The following is a 13,509-nucleotide window of genomic DNA, read 5'->3' as shown; positions in this document are numbered from 1 at the left end:
CCGGGTTAGGTCTGGGGCAGAGGGATGGTGTCCCAGGTTAGCTCTGAGGCAGAGGGGTGGTGTCCCAGGTTAGCTCTGGGGCAGGGGCAGGGGGATGGTGTCCCGGGTTAGGTCTGGGGCAGGGGGATGGTGTCCCAGGTTAGCTCTGGCTCAGGGGGAAGGTGTCCCAGGTTAGCTCTGGGGCAGGGGCATGGTGTCCCAGGTTAGCTCTGGGGCAGAGGGGTAGTGTCCCAGGTTAGCTCTGGGGCAGAGGGGTAGTGTCCCAGGTTAGCTCTGGGGCAGGGGCAGGGGGGTGGTGTCCCAGGTTAGCTCTGGGGCAGGGGCAGGGGGGTGGTATCCCAGGTTAGCTCTGGCTCAGGGGGAAGGTGTCCCGGGTTAGGTCTGGCTCAGGGGGAAGGTGTCCCGGGTTAGCTCTGAGGCAGAGGGGTGGTGTCCCAGGTTAGCTCTGGGGCAGGGGGAAGGTGTCCCAGGTTAGGTCTGGCTCAGGGGGAAGGTTGTCCCGGGTTAGCTCTGGGGCAGGGGGATGCCCAGGGCGGTTTGGCTGTTCCCCTGCAGCTCCCTCTGGGCGCGCTCCACCTGCGCGGGGGAGCAGCAGTCCTGCAGGAAGACGCAGGCCAGGCCGCGCAGCCGGGCGCTCTGGGACAGGGAGAAGCGCAGCATGCAGTGCAGCACGGCGGGGTCGGTGACGCGGTCCCTCCAGGCCGCCGCGGTCGCCAGGTTCATCAGCGTGCCGATGGCCGACAGCACCGTCTCCTCCCGCCGGCTCGACAGGCAGCCCGTCACCAGGGCGACGCCGTCGCTCTGCAGGACCTGGTCCCGACAGGCCGGGACCACACTCAGGTTACACAGACCCCCTGCAGGGAGGGGGAGGGGGAGGGGGAGGGAGGGAGGGAGAGAGGGGGAGGGAGGGGGGAGAGGGAGAGAGAGGGAGAGAGGGGGAGGGGAGAGAGAGGGGGAGAGGGAGAGGGAGGGAGGGGGGGGAGAGGGGGGAGGGGGAGGGAGAGAGTGAGATGGGGTAGAGAGGAGGGGAGAGGGGAGAGAGAGGGAGAGGGAGGGAGAGGGAGAGTGAGGGAGAGGGAGAGTGAGGGAGAGGGAGAGTGAGGGAGAGGGGGAGAGCGAGGGAGAGGGAGGGAGAGGGAGGAGGGAGGGGGGGGGGGGGGGGAGAGGGAGAGGGGAGAGAGAGGGAGATGGGGGTGAGAGGAGGGGAGAGGGGAGAGAGAGGGAGATGGGGGTGAGAGGAGGGGAGAGGGGGAAAGAGGGAGAGAGAGGGAGATAGAGAGGGGGGGGAGGGAGAGAGGGGGAGTGAGGGGGGAGGGGGAGAGGGGGGGAGAGAGTGAGAGGGGAGATAGAGAGGGGGGGAGGGAGAGAGAAAGAGAGAGAGTCAATCCCACACTGTGCATGGCCCCCCTGCTTCACACATCACTTTTGTCATTAACCCATGAAGGTTAATGAAATGTATGCAAATATATGATTAATGTTCTGAACCAAACGTTACAATTCTGATGTGACAATCACTACTGCCGACTCTACTCAAACCTGGTCGCTGAAACAAAGTGTACAGCATACACAAAATACGGTACGATGAGAATCCTCAGATGCAAGAGCATCTAAGAGCAGGGCTGAGAACCTCTGGCATCTCCACCTACTCACCGATCCCAAACTCCACCAAGTTCTCGCTCTCCTCCGTCAGCATGTCCAGGAAGAGCTCTGTCACCTGCAGCCTGAGCAGGTCCTCCATATTGCGGGGGTCATACGAGAAGTTGGCCAGATTCGCCAACACCTGCTCTCTGGCTTCTGCAAGTCAGCAACACAGAACACTGCAGTCAGCTAGAGTCCGGAGTGACATTAACGTGAATACGGAAAGATCACACAGCAAAGTGAAATATTTAAACACATTCCGGTACGACAGCCTACTGGCTAAGGTACATGACTGGGACCCCAGGAAGGTTGGTCGTTCAAGCCCCAGCGTAGCCCCAAAAAGATCCAATGATTATATATAGCGTCTGTATACAAAGCGCTGTACAATTGATGGTTCTCATTCACCCATTCTCACATACACACCAACGGCGATTGGCTGCCATGCAAGGCACCAACCAGCTCGTCAGGAGCAATTGGGGGTTAGGTGTCTTGCTCAGGGACACTTCGACACATTTCTCTCGTCACCCCTGAGACAATGTCGCCCCTTGAAAGTTATAGGAAAAAGTGGCTGCTGACCAAAAGCGTGTACTACCTTGAATTGTGTACCGCATATGGATTAGTTAGATCAGATCATAACACAAGGGATTACAAATCTTAGATAACGCACAGCTACCTATAGCAAGGCATCTGCGGATCATTATGGTACAGTACCTGAGCTGTCGGTGTCCTGGAACTCGGTCACCAACGCTTGGAGGTATTCGAACCGATCCGGTCCAGGAAATCTACCCCTTCCTGACATTAGGAGGGATTCAGCAAGTTTCGTTAACTAATGTTAGCTTGCTCGATGGACACAAGGCAGGTTGGCTGACCACAATACAGTGGTTTTGTATTCCTTACATGTAAACAGAAGTATTTATCTAAGTAGCAAGTTATACTAAGATACCTATTTGAATATTTATAGACGCTTGTAAAATGTATAACACAATGTACAGACCGCAAACTATCTATAACGAAAGCGCCTCCAATTTTGTTTTGTTTTTCTTTCCGGTCCTCACTCGATATTCTTCCGATCACATCCGCCGCCAATAGCGATTTGAGTTCCGTTTTAGAATACCTTTTTTTTTTTTGTAACGGCGTAATTTTAATTGTTTTCAAATAGTCCTAAAAACCTTAGTGATATACAATGCAAGCTACTTCAGTTGGGGTTCTTTTTTTAATAAATGTATCCGCAAAAGGAATGAAGAAACTATTTTCCACTGACAGGAAGTGGAATGGTACGTGCGTTTCTTGCGCGTGTATGAAAGCAACTTTGGGGAGGTCAGCAGAACAGGCAGGTTGAAGAATTTGCGTTGTGAAATGGTGAAGTTCGCAGGAGCTTCATAAACTCTCGATTATTTGATCCGTTGCAGTCAACTCTGCGTTGCTTGCAGTCCGCCAAGGTCATGAATCAGAGTCGACTGTCCGCTCGCAAGCGCCTTACAAAGCCAATATTATTTGGGACCGTACTCGTAGGTCTTGCTACTGCCTTCTACAACAGGTGAGAGAACGGTAACGGTGCGTTCTGTCGTAATCAGCCAGGTTCCTGACTTGACATAAAGCCTCCTATTTATACAACCCAAATTATTATGCAAATGCCACTATTTTAAATACAGCGGTGGTTTAGTAGATTCTACTAGGGAAATCGATTGCTGAAGACGAGCACAATAGACGATGGATCCTTAATATAAATATTATGTCACTGGCCTGTAAAGTTGTAATTGAGCCGCCTTTTATGCCGGAGATGGACTTTGACTGTCCTGATGCATTGCTATTGTTTCACAGATGCATTATCCAATGCTGTAACATTCTTTAGATGCTTTTTCAGTTGCAGGATTACTGTTAGTGCGTTAGATTACCTTTCATTTCTAATTTTATTGTGAAAAGATTCAAACCAGCAAGCTTCTGGTTGCAGGTGCTTACCGTTCAGAAACGGACAGTCCACACTACAGTGGTGTTGCATGAACCGCGGAACTTTACTCTACTTTACTACTAATTTGTAGTCGTCCTTGTTGCATACTTGTAAGTGCTAGAGGGTTTTATAGCGTAGACATAAAAGTTAATGGTGCCATAATATTTCTGTTGTAAGAATGGGCCGGCCAGCAGAGGATGGGCTCCCACTTTATAGTCAGGAGCCTTTTATTTTTCTACCCAGTTTTAGTTCTGTTACTCTGCAAAGTGTCTTTGAGACAAATGAAAGGAATTTGACGTGAAGAAAGCCGGTATGTTTTTGGAGAGTTATCAGTTGTGCCGGTGCCTACCTCACCACCATGTATATGCCATAGACTATAATGGCACTTATATAGTTATATATAGATATTGTTGTGTTTTTGTATTAGCTATTGTGTTGTTGTACTTGGGTTATTCTAGCTGCCAACTGTGGTATGCTAGTTTGTAAGTTGATGTATTCTTCGAGGGTTCCGATTGTATCTGTATGGTCACGCTAGGACTCGGAACCGTACTGTCCTCTCTTCACACTTTTTCCTGCGTTTGATCTGCACTTAATTTTACTTCGCTCTGGGTAAGAGCTTCCGCTAAATGCCTTGTAATGCAATGTAATGTAATGTAATGTGTCAGAGGAGCTTGTTTCTCGCCCCGCACAGGCACGTGTTCTTCGAGGACATAGCGGGCCTGCGGGCCCAGGAGAGGGCGCGGAACGACACCCGGCTGCTGGAGGTTCTCGAGAGGAGGCACAGGCAGATGGAGGAGCTGGCGGAGAAGAAGGGCGGGGCCGGCGGGTGAGGCCGCGGCACCTGGCCCTTCTGGGTGGAACGGACGGTGGGGGGTGTAGAGGGACGAACCATTCTACATCTGCTGGGGGGGGAGGGGATCCTTCAGCAGATGAGGACAGGTGGACCTAAGGAAGTCATGAGATGAGCACTGCGGTGTGTGTGTAAAAATGTTGGGGACCTGGGTGTAATGGAACTGGGGAGTGCCAAATGCATTAAACGGTGAACTATGCGTTATTTGATAACTGAGTTGTATCAGAAATTTAGGAGAAACTGTAAACCTACATCTAAAAGTCTCACTATGTATTTTTTAACAGAAGTACTTGACAGATTTGAATTGGTTTTTTTTTTCCGTGTTGACACAAATAAAAGGAGGTGACATTTGGTATGTGCTGAGCTGTTTTCTCTGGACTGATGATAGTTGCCTGGTCAGACAGCTGCACAATTAGTGGGTTCCCATGTTTTGTTAAAAGGTGTGTACACAAGACACAATGTCGACCTGATCCACATGTTCTTTAACAACGGGAGGAGATGCAGGCAGACTGGGGATTTCCTGCTTTTTCTGTCCATATCGGCTACTGTTCCTGAACAGCCGTTTGTGGAACGTGGAGTGTGGAGTGAAACCGTTACGGTACATGACTGGGACCCGCAAGGTCGGTAGTTCTAATCCCTCGAGCAAGGCCCGTAACCCTGCATTGCTTCAGGGGAGGACTGTCTCCTGCTTAGTCTAATCAACTGTACGTTGCTCTGGATAAGAGCGTCTGCCAAATGCCATTAATGTAATGTAATGTAATGTAAATGAAACTGGGAGTGCTTTCTCCTGTTTGTTTTACTTATGGTTTGACTATCTATCCAGAACACTGAAAATTCAAGCCTTGGCTATTTTTAGTATTGGACTACAGTTGGGATACAGTTTACTTTGGGTGAGTTTTAGTGAGGTATCTCCGGCGTTCCTTGGGTTTGTGCCTGGAGACCGAGGATTGATATTCCCCAGGAGTTCACAAACTCCTGTGGTTACCAGGGCAAATGCAGTTTATTAAATCTCTGGTGCCAAAAAGCAAATTTCCCAGTTGAAGTCCACTCAACTTTGAATTGACGCTGGTGAAATTACACTATTAAACTAGATTTGTATGAATTTTGAATCGGAGTGATATGGATTCATGTTATCTGCCTAGATGAGTGGAATTTCGTTGGAGTAACATTTCTGATTTGTCTGATTTGGCCTGCACTGTTGGAAGGTTCCACTGAGTGGCAGTGTGGAGTACAGTTGTAATGCTGGGTGCAGAACCTTTATCGAAACGACTTCAGGAAATATTCAACTACATCCAAAACATATGTTAAATATAATCTGTTGAAGTCATCCTGGATATGGGTGTCTGATTATCGGTTAATGAATACATTCCCGAAAGAATGCATCCCATCCCAGGCTACGCTTAATGACTTAATTGCCAGCATTATTCTGCATGTATTGTTTTGGGTTTAAGATGATCACAAGCGTCTGGTTATTTTAGCCGTCCTGTTGTCCTCATCACAAATAACCCCATCCCAAAACCCACCAGCAGGGGGCAGCAGTGCATGAAAGTGAGATCGACAGTTCCAAGATGCACTGTTCCATGTTCAGCATTATTACTTGGACTACGTCTGGGTTCTTCTCTCTTAAAATTAAAATATTGAATTTGGATGATTGGATAATGCGAAACATATCCACTTCGGTGCAGATACTCTGAAAAGGGCTTGCAATTATAATTTTTTCAGAAACGGAAACAATATTTTCGTATACACATCACAAATGTCAGTCTTTCACATTTTAAAGCTAATGTTCAAGTAATGCGCTTTTAAGCCTGTATTTTTTGCCAATGCCATTGATTTTGCCAATGCCATGCATTTTTTTATTTATTTAAATGTTGCATTGCTTTTTTACGTTTTACTTTTTTACCGTTCTTAGAGTGAACAGCTTTGAGCTTCTTGAAGGATGTGACATGAATACGCATTTACTCAATAACCCAAGTCACCCTGCAGTAAAATTAGCACTTTTGTTCAGACAAGAGATCTCTTTGATAGACCAGTCAAAAACAGTCATGAAAAACGTAGGTAGTTTGGTTTGTAAATATCTTTTATTATCTTCGGAATTAAACAGATTAAACAACCAATTCTACATCATGATATATGATCTTTCATAGATGTATTATAATATACACTTTCTCATTTGAGTACATGCCCAAAAACAATCTGAAATAAATAAAGCTACAATGCCGAAAATGGTATTTATATATATATTTTTAAATGTATACAAATATCCCAGGCAAAGTGGCAATGCTCACAGACCTATGTACACGGGAGCATTTTGACAGGTGCTGTCGTGTGTGGTGGGAACAGACTAAATTACGTGAATAGTGCAGAGGATTTATCGGACTCCACACAGCTTCAGAGGATCCAATCAGTGGACGGAAGGGAGTATAATTATCCTCTTCCTCGGGCTTCAAAGCAGACCGCAAACTGGGGAGTGCTGCAGCACGTACATAAAGCACAGAACCCAGATCAACTTAAAAACTGAAAAATTATGTGAAGTAAAACAACACCAACAACAAAAAAAGAAAAAGAAAAAAGAAAGAGGCAGAGTGAGGTGAGTGAGTCACGCAGCTACAGAGTTCATCAACACAAAACAGGGTTCCGGTGACCAACTGGTCACTACACGTCTAGCTACAGTTTACCGCTTGTGCTCAGTTGAAAACGGTAGTGTCCTGTCCGTAAAATGATCAACGTGACCAATAGCGCGTTACCTTTGCAAAGCGGAGTTTTCAGGACGAGATTTCAGCAGTGTGCCAAACGAGTGCAGACACGGGTAAAAAAAAAAAAAAAAGAAAACCCCAAAAAAACCATGAGTTAAGACTCGGGACAGTGTGAATGGATGAATAAATAAATAAATTATTACAAAAACAAAAGAAAGAAAGATTAAGGCGGCAGGCAGAGAAAATAGCCTCCAGGCCAGACTGCGCGATAGGCTCTCAAAACGGCACCCTGGAGGCAGACGGCCGAGTTCTGCTTGATGATACTTGCTTGAAGCCAACTCCGCTCTACCCTCTAAACTGCGCGTGGCCCCAACGGACCTATTTCAGTTAAGATTGCCTTTTTTTGTTGTTGTTGAGCTTAACAAAGAAAAAGGAATGGAACCCTAGTCTCATAAACGAGACAATCGCCCCAACCACAACACGAAATCTGCAGGGAGCCAGAGCCGCCTTTTCAGTATACGAGGCTGCTATTGTTTATTTTATTTATTTATTAGCGAACATGCAGGTTTGAGATTACAAGGCCCTTTTGACATGGCCGTCAGCCACCAGTGCGCCCTTATCGCTAACCGAGTTGTCGTGGGATGGAGACGGTCAGTCGCTTATGAACAGTAAGGCCGTTTGGAGAAACAACCTCGGGATAAAACGTCTCTGTTCTGGCTATTTAAACTTTGGGCTGTTTGTACAAACCTGCGACACCATCATTTATATGAGTCTCTGAGGTGGAATAAAGTAAAGTGCAACGTGTGTTTCCGTAGATGAAGTCGTTACGTTTCATCGTGTGGGGCTTATTCTTCATCATCCTCCTCCTCACCTCAGCGTAAATAATTACAACATGAACGCGGGCTACGTAGCCCATTAGTGAAATCCCTTTATACATCGGAGTATATCCCAAAATATTTAGACTTTTGGTTGTTTTGTTTTTGGCTGTGCAGGACGAGGACCGTTGTCAGTTGTGTGTGTGTGTGTGTTTGTGTGTGTTTTTCTTGGTGAAGTGAGGCGTTAGGAATAGACCGCTGGGGATCTGGAAGCTGCAGTGTTTCCACGGAGAAGACTTGGTAGTAAGGACATGTGCGTGTTTTCCGAGTGGGCATATTTACAGACATAGGAGAATACAGACACATACTGTACACACATGTACACACGTACATAAAAGCGGATATACACTGGCCCGCGTGTACAGACGCACCGGGGCGGGTTTTCTTTTTTTCTTTTTTTTTTTAGTAAGCGCTGGTCCAGTCTGTCCTGCAGTCCAGTCCGGTCCGGTCCTGACCGCTGTCCGTCACGCCCGGCCCTGCTCCTCTGAGCGCGGGGGCGGGGCTCAGGGTCACACGCTGAGTGGCAGCAGGCTGGGCGGGGACGCGGCGCGCGGGGCGGTGATCGCCGCCAGGCTCCGAGGCTCCAGTCCGTTCACTGCCCTGCTCCGCACAAACAGCACAGCACAGAGAGGTCAGCGTCCCCCCGGGACTACAACTCCCACAATGCACCCCTCATTTCCCACAACGCCCCAGTCTCTTATAGCAGGTTTTGAGCCCGTTGGCAGCAGTGTGTCTTTGGGTGTGGTGAATGGTGGACTCAGCGCCTTTTTGATAGCCTGTCCTGGCTAGTCCAACAGCATTCATTCCTGAGCCACCCCTCTCTCTCTCTCTCTCTCTCTCTCTCTCTCTCTCTCTCTCTCTCTCTCTCTCTCTCTCTCTCTCTCTCTCTCTCTCTCTCTCTCTCTTTCATTCTCTCTCTTTCTCTCTCTCCCTCCATCTCCCTGTCTGTTTCTCCCTCTCTCCCTTTTTCCATTGAGACAAAGGAGGTGTGTGAGAGCGCTCGTTATCGCTCAGAGAGACAGTTTCCAGCGATCGATGCCAGAGGAAGCAGGCGACTACAGCTATGCAGGCTCACCTTTCACTTTCCATCTCCCTGTCCATAACTGACTCTCCCCTCTCCCCTCTCTCCCTCTCTCTCTCCCTCCCTCTCTCCCTCTCTCCCTCCCTCCCTCTCTCCCTCTCTCCCCCTCTCCCTCTTCTCTCTCCCTCTCTCTCCCCCTTCTCTCTCCCTCCCCCTTCTCTCCCCCTCTCCCCCTCATCATATTGACTAAGTTAAAGAGAGGTCTGCTAACATCTACCAACCCACTGGATTTAGACCGCTCCCAAAAGCAAATCCTTTTGGCACTTCATATTTGTTCCCCACACAAATATTAATGCCTTTCTAGATGAAACTGCTGGACGTAAACAAGGCGCCTGTAATTACAGTTAGTGACTGAAGACTTGTCTTTTGTTCAAGGAGAGGTCTAAGGTGACTGCAGTAAGCCTTTCAGACAGTAAGCATCCTGTGCCAACTTATATCCATATTTCCCCCTCATCGTGGCACTTATGTGACAATATATTTATGACACAATGTATTTTTACAATGTCATTTGTTTGCATCTGCAGTCTGGGTATAATCTCAGTTCCCTGGATGTAGCACACATACACACACAGGCACACACGCACGCGCGCACACACACACACACACACACACACACACACACACACACACACACACAGGCGTGCACACACACACACTCACACTCACACAGGCACACACGCGCACACACACACACACACACACACACACACGCTGTGCAGCCATGCACGTGCCCTGTGCCGTGACCTGTGTGGTGTATCGCACGATATCGCCTAGCTCCGTCCTCTTCACTGTAGGCCAGTCCAGACCTGAGACCGGGGTCTGTGAGCTCCTGTGAGCTCCTGACTCCAGCACAAACACCATTTTCCCCTGTCTGTGATGGCTCTGCTTTCAGGTGCCCTCTACTTATACCCAGCGCCCTCCTCCTGTCGTACTCTGCAACCCAACCCTCTGCCCTCGTTCTGCACACTCATCCTAACGCTGTCCCGTCCCTGTTCCTGTAGAGATACTGTTCTGAGCTGCCCAACCCTGTTCCTGCAGACCTACTGTTCTGAGCTGCCCAACCCTGTTCCTGCAGACCTACTGTTCTGACCTGCCCAACCCTGTTCCTGCAGACCAACTGTTCTGAGCTGCCCAACCCTGTTCCTGCAGACCAACTGTTCTGACCTGCCCAACCCTGTTCCTGCAGACCAACTGTTCTGAGCTGCCCAACCCTGTTCCAGCAGATCTACTGTTCTGACCTGCCCAGCCCTGTTCCTGCAGACCTACTGTTCTGAGCTGCCCAACCCTGTTCCTGCAGACCAACTGTTCTGAGCTGCCCAACTAATGTGGCACACCTGATTCTAGCTGTTGAACGATGTCTGGTTTCTTAAGTGTTGGATCTCCAGGAAGAGGTATGGGCAGCACAGTGTACACACTGACGGTGTTTGTGGCCACACCACAGCCCCTCAGGGAGGGCTCACTAAACATCCCATAATCCATCTGTAACCAAGGCAACCCAGGCAACCCGCAGCACCCTCGAGACGGCCGTTTGTCCCACTGTTTCCCCGCTCAGGGCTCTACCACCGTAGCCTGCGTTTCCAATTCCAGCTCGGCCCTGAGAACCTGAGAGTGTGTGTCTCGGTGTTTCCACCACGGTGCATGCCTGCCGTTTGGTTCAGTCTGAACTCACTGCGATCGAAATCCGGGGCGATTCACCAGCACAGACCAATTCATAGCCATTTGACGAGAGGCTCAACTATGAGATACCAATATACCCGTCCCGATAATTTTTGTTGTGGAGACTGGCAATACAACGTGTGTATACATTTGTCTTTTGACACAATGTTTTATTTTCTTTTCATTCTCTGGGACTGATTCCATTGGCCTACTCCCGTCATGGCAGGGGACAGAGGGGCTGTATCAGGGCCAAGTGAGCTGCTTTCGAGAAGACAAACGTTAAACCTCTGACGACGTTAGCCAACGGCCTGAAAAGAAGCAACACTGACCGCCGAAGGACCACCGTTAGCAACAAACATAATTCACCCGCTAACGTAAACCTTGTAGAAAGCAGCTCAGGTCTTCCCGCAGTTGTCCGATTAACCAGAGGGGTCGCTATTGAGCAACGAGCGGCTGAATACTATGCTGAGCAGAGTTCTGAGACGCTGTGAGATATTATAGTTATTGGTCACTTTACAGACGCTGAACCAGGTCAGTAGGGCACATTGTCGCATTAAAAACGAACGCCTCAGCCAGGAACTCGTGAAAACCTTGTGACTTTGAAACTTCGTGAAACTACAGCCAATTTGTGGTTCAATTACCGGCGCAATCCGATATGCAATGTCCAAATTCAGTTTGAGAGAGAGTCAGACTGCCCATGGTATCAACAAGGACTTTCTGAACAAAAGTCTTTATGAAGAACGGGATTACGGGGTTATTGCCAGCGCGTAATTTGGCCTAATTCGGCTAACACCCTGAATCAAGAGGGACTCACGCTCCGCTAATCAGGAGAGCGATGCTGGAAAGCACAGCAGATTCCGTGCACCCTGATTGGCTCCCGATTGGCTCCCGATTGGCTCCCGATTGGCTCCCGATTGGCTCCTGACCAGGTGATAGGCCCATAAGGCCGCGGGCACACCCACTAACCAGGCAAATGCACACCAGTGTAATGTTAAGAAGCCAGGGTGAAAAAAAACACCACCACCCAGAGCGGTTAGTTCAGATGACAGGTCTACTTCTATGGGTTAGCTGACCCTGGTCTACGATATGAATGTGGGGGTTAAAGGTCACAAATAATAAAGCACGGATAAGGCAGCTGTGACATCATAATGCTGGTAGAATCCAGGAAAACAGAGAGGAGCTCCACCAGTCGCAGAGTACGATGGAAAAAACAAAACAAACACAACAACGGTGATGGTGATTATGATTATGATTGTGATTGGTGAATACCATTTGCAATATTTCTGGGATTCCTATGGCCATTATCAGGAAGTAGTAACTACCAATCACCGTGAGCGTTATTTTAATGTCAGTCACCAACAAACTCTGTGATTGGTGGAGCTCCTCTCTGTTCTCCACCAGTAAGGTGATGTGATGTCGGCACGCCTTATCCCCACTTTACTACGCCCGTTAATGGTGCATGCAGCGTTTTCGGCTCTTTACCCAGAACAAACGCAGGGAAAATGACCCTCTCTCTCCTGCTGGGGGAAAAACACAGTCTAAACACAGGGTCTAAAACCACAGGGTCTAAAACCACACAGTCTAAAAATACAGGCCTTTCCACTCAAACACACATTCTCATCAGCAATAATTTCTGAAACACACATTTTGGCTGGCACCTCTCCACTAGGCTAAAATAGCAATGAGGGCATTCAAATCATCACACTAACCCTCCAGAGCAGAAACAGAGTGCAGATCAGCTATGGGTCCATTTTTACATTACATTATTACATTACGTGGCATTTAGCAGACGCTCTTATCCAGAGCGACGTACAACAAAGTGCAAATCAATCACATTTCTACCACACACACCAAGCATTCAGAAGGACAAAACCCTAAATCACAGATAATATGAGTCAAACCTCAGGAATCACTGTACCTACGGAAGTAAGCACATTGCCCATGGCACACTGTTCCGCCAAACATAAGGTACAGGGATTGGCATATAACAGGTTGATGATGTTAATTTCAGTCCAGATCATACACTACGTTTCCCAGTTTCACTAAAACTGCATTCTTCACCGAAGGCTACTTCACTCTTAAGTTGTTATAAACAACTAATCCAGATGGTAATGGCTAGCTGAATCTACACTGAAAACATAAGGTGTGTAACCTAATAAAACTTCATACAGTCCAAAGCTCATGCTAAAAACTAGGCTTGCCATTGATAAGCAGTGGGGAACTAGCAGATAATGAGCGTTTGGCCTGTGGTAAAAACGCACCGATAGCGCTAACTGCCGGTTAGCCCTGCTAGTCCCATGACCTCAGTGCTAAGTGCTAGGCGCTATAGGCTCAGGGGAAACGGGGAAACTCACGCTTTGTCGAAGTACGTGGTGTGGAGCGAGTGCGAGAACTTTGTGGCGTTGCTGTTGATCAGGGTTCCGTTTCCCGTGGCGAAGCTTTTCCTCGCCGCCTGGTCCTTGGCGAAGTTTCGACAGGCCGCCAGTTTGGACTCTAAAGCCTGGGAACGGCACGCAGAAGCAAGGGCCCCGTTAGGAACCCGGGTTTATGATGACCCAAAACCAACGAGCAACACCGGGGATGTTCAGGTCTGGCCCCCTTCAAGGCCAGGAGTACTGCTGGTTTTTTATTCTGAACTCTGATCAGGGCTGATTTAAGCCTGCAACAAATTTCAGGCCAATCAGAGCACTAATCGATCAATTAGCTATCAGGTAGGTATGAAAACCTCTTCGACCTCCAGGGCCAGATTTCAGCAGACCGGACGG

The 13,509-nt window shown here is 48.6% G+C and overlaps 2 protein-coding genes across 5 annotated transcripts in view; both read right to left on the bottom strand.

The window, feature by feature from the left end:
• Window positions 1–328: 328 nt before the first annotated feature.
• On the bottom strand, window positions 329–3,205 carry armc7 (armadillo repeat containing 7). Of its 2 annotated transcripts, XM_061225409.1 has the most exons (4): window positions 2,350–3,205; window positions 1,651–1,794; window positions 509–854; window positions 329–379 (listed from the first exon to the last, which is right to left on the bottom strand). In XM_061225409.1, exons 1-4 carry the CDS (start codon window positions 2,435–2,437, stop codon window positions 376–378), a joined length of 582 nt encoding a protein of 193 aa, XP_061081393.1. In that variant the 5' UTR covers window positions 2,438–3,205; the 3' UTR covers window positions 329–375. The 2 variants fall into 2 exon arrangements, with proteins under 2 accessions (XP_061081393.1, XP_061081392.1); XM_061225408.1 differs by lacking the exon at window positions 329–379 and having other exon boundaries at window positions 447–854.
• A 3,293-nt stretch (window positions 3,206–6,498) lies between these two features.
• LOC133115923 (nuclear distribution protein nudE-like 1-B) overlaps window positions 6,499–13,509 on the bottom strand; it is a 39,009-nt gene continuing 31,998 nt past the window's right edge. The window contains exons 8-10 of one of the 3 annotated variants that reach the window (XM_061225404.1): window positions 13,099–13,244; window positions 12,227–12,264; window positions 6,499–8,607 (exon numbers count right to left, since the gene is read on the bottom strand). In XM_061225404.1, the coding sequence (XP_061081388.1) occupies window positions 8,600–8,607; window positions 12,227–12,264; window positions 13,099–13,244 (192 nt within the window). In that variant the 3' untranslated portion in view covers window positions 6,499–8,599. The remainder of the gene's footprint in view (window positions 8,608–12,226; window positions 12,265–13,098; window positions 13,245–13,509) is intronic. The other 2 variants (XM_061225405.1, XM_061225403.1) reach the window with 2 other exon arrangements.

The sequence above is a fragment of the Conger conger genome, chromosome 2 (assembly GCF_963514075.1).
Source record: "Conger conger chromosome 2, fConCon1.1, whole genome shotgun sequence".
NCBI classification, from domain to species: Eukaryota; Metazoa; Chordata; class Actinopteri; order Anguilliformes; family Congridae; genus Conger; species Conger conger.
This window is presented reverse-complemented; position numbering and strand designations above follow the sequence as displayed.

Bases quoted from the DNA above. Each gene is read 5' to 3' on its own strand.
- armc7 (XM_061225409.1), bottom strand. From the start codon at position 2,437: ATGTCAGGAAGGGGTAGATTTCCTGGACCGGATCGGTTCGAATACCTC. The intron at 1,795-2,349 runs GTACTGTACCAT...GCTGACTTGCAG, and splicing joins CCAGGACACCGACAGCTCAG to AAGCCAGAGAGCAGGTGTTG. The intron at 855-1,650 runs GTGAGTAGGTGG...CCCTCCCTGCAG, and splicing joins CTTGGTGGAGTTTGGGATCG to GGGGTCTGTGTAACCTGAGT.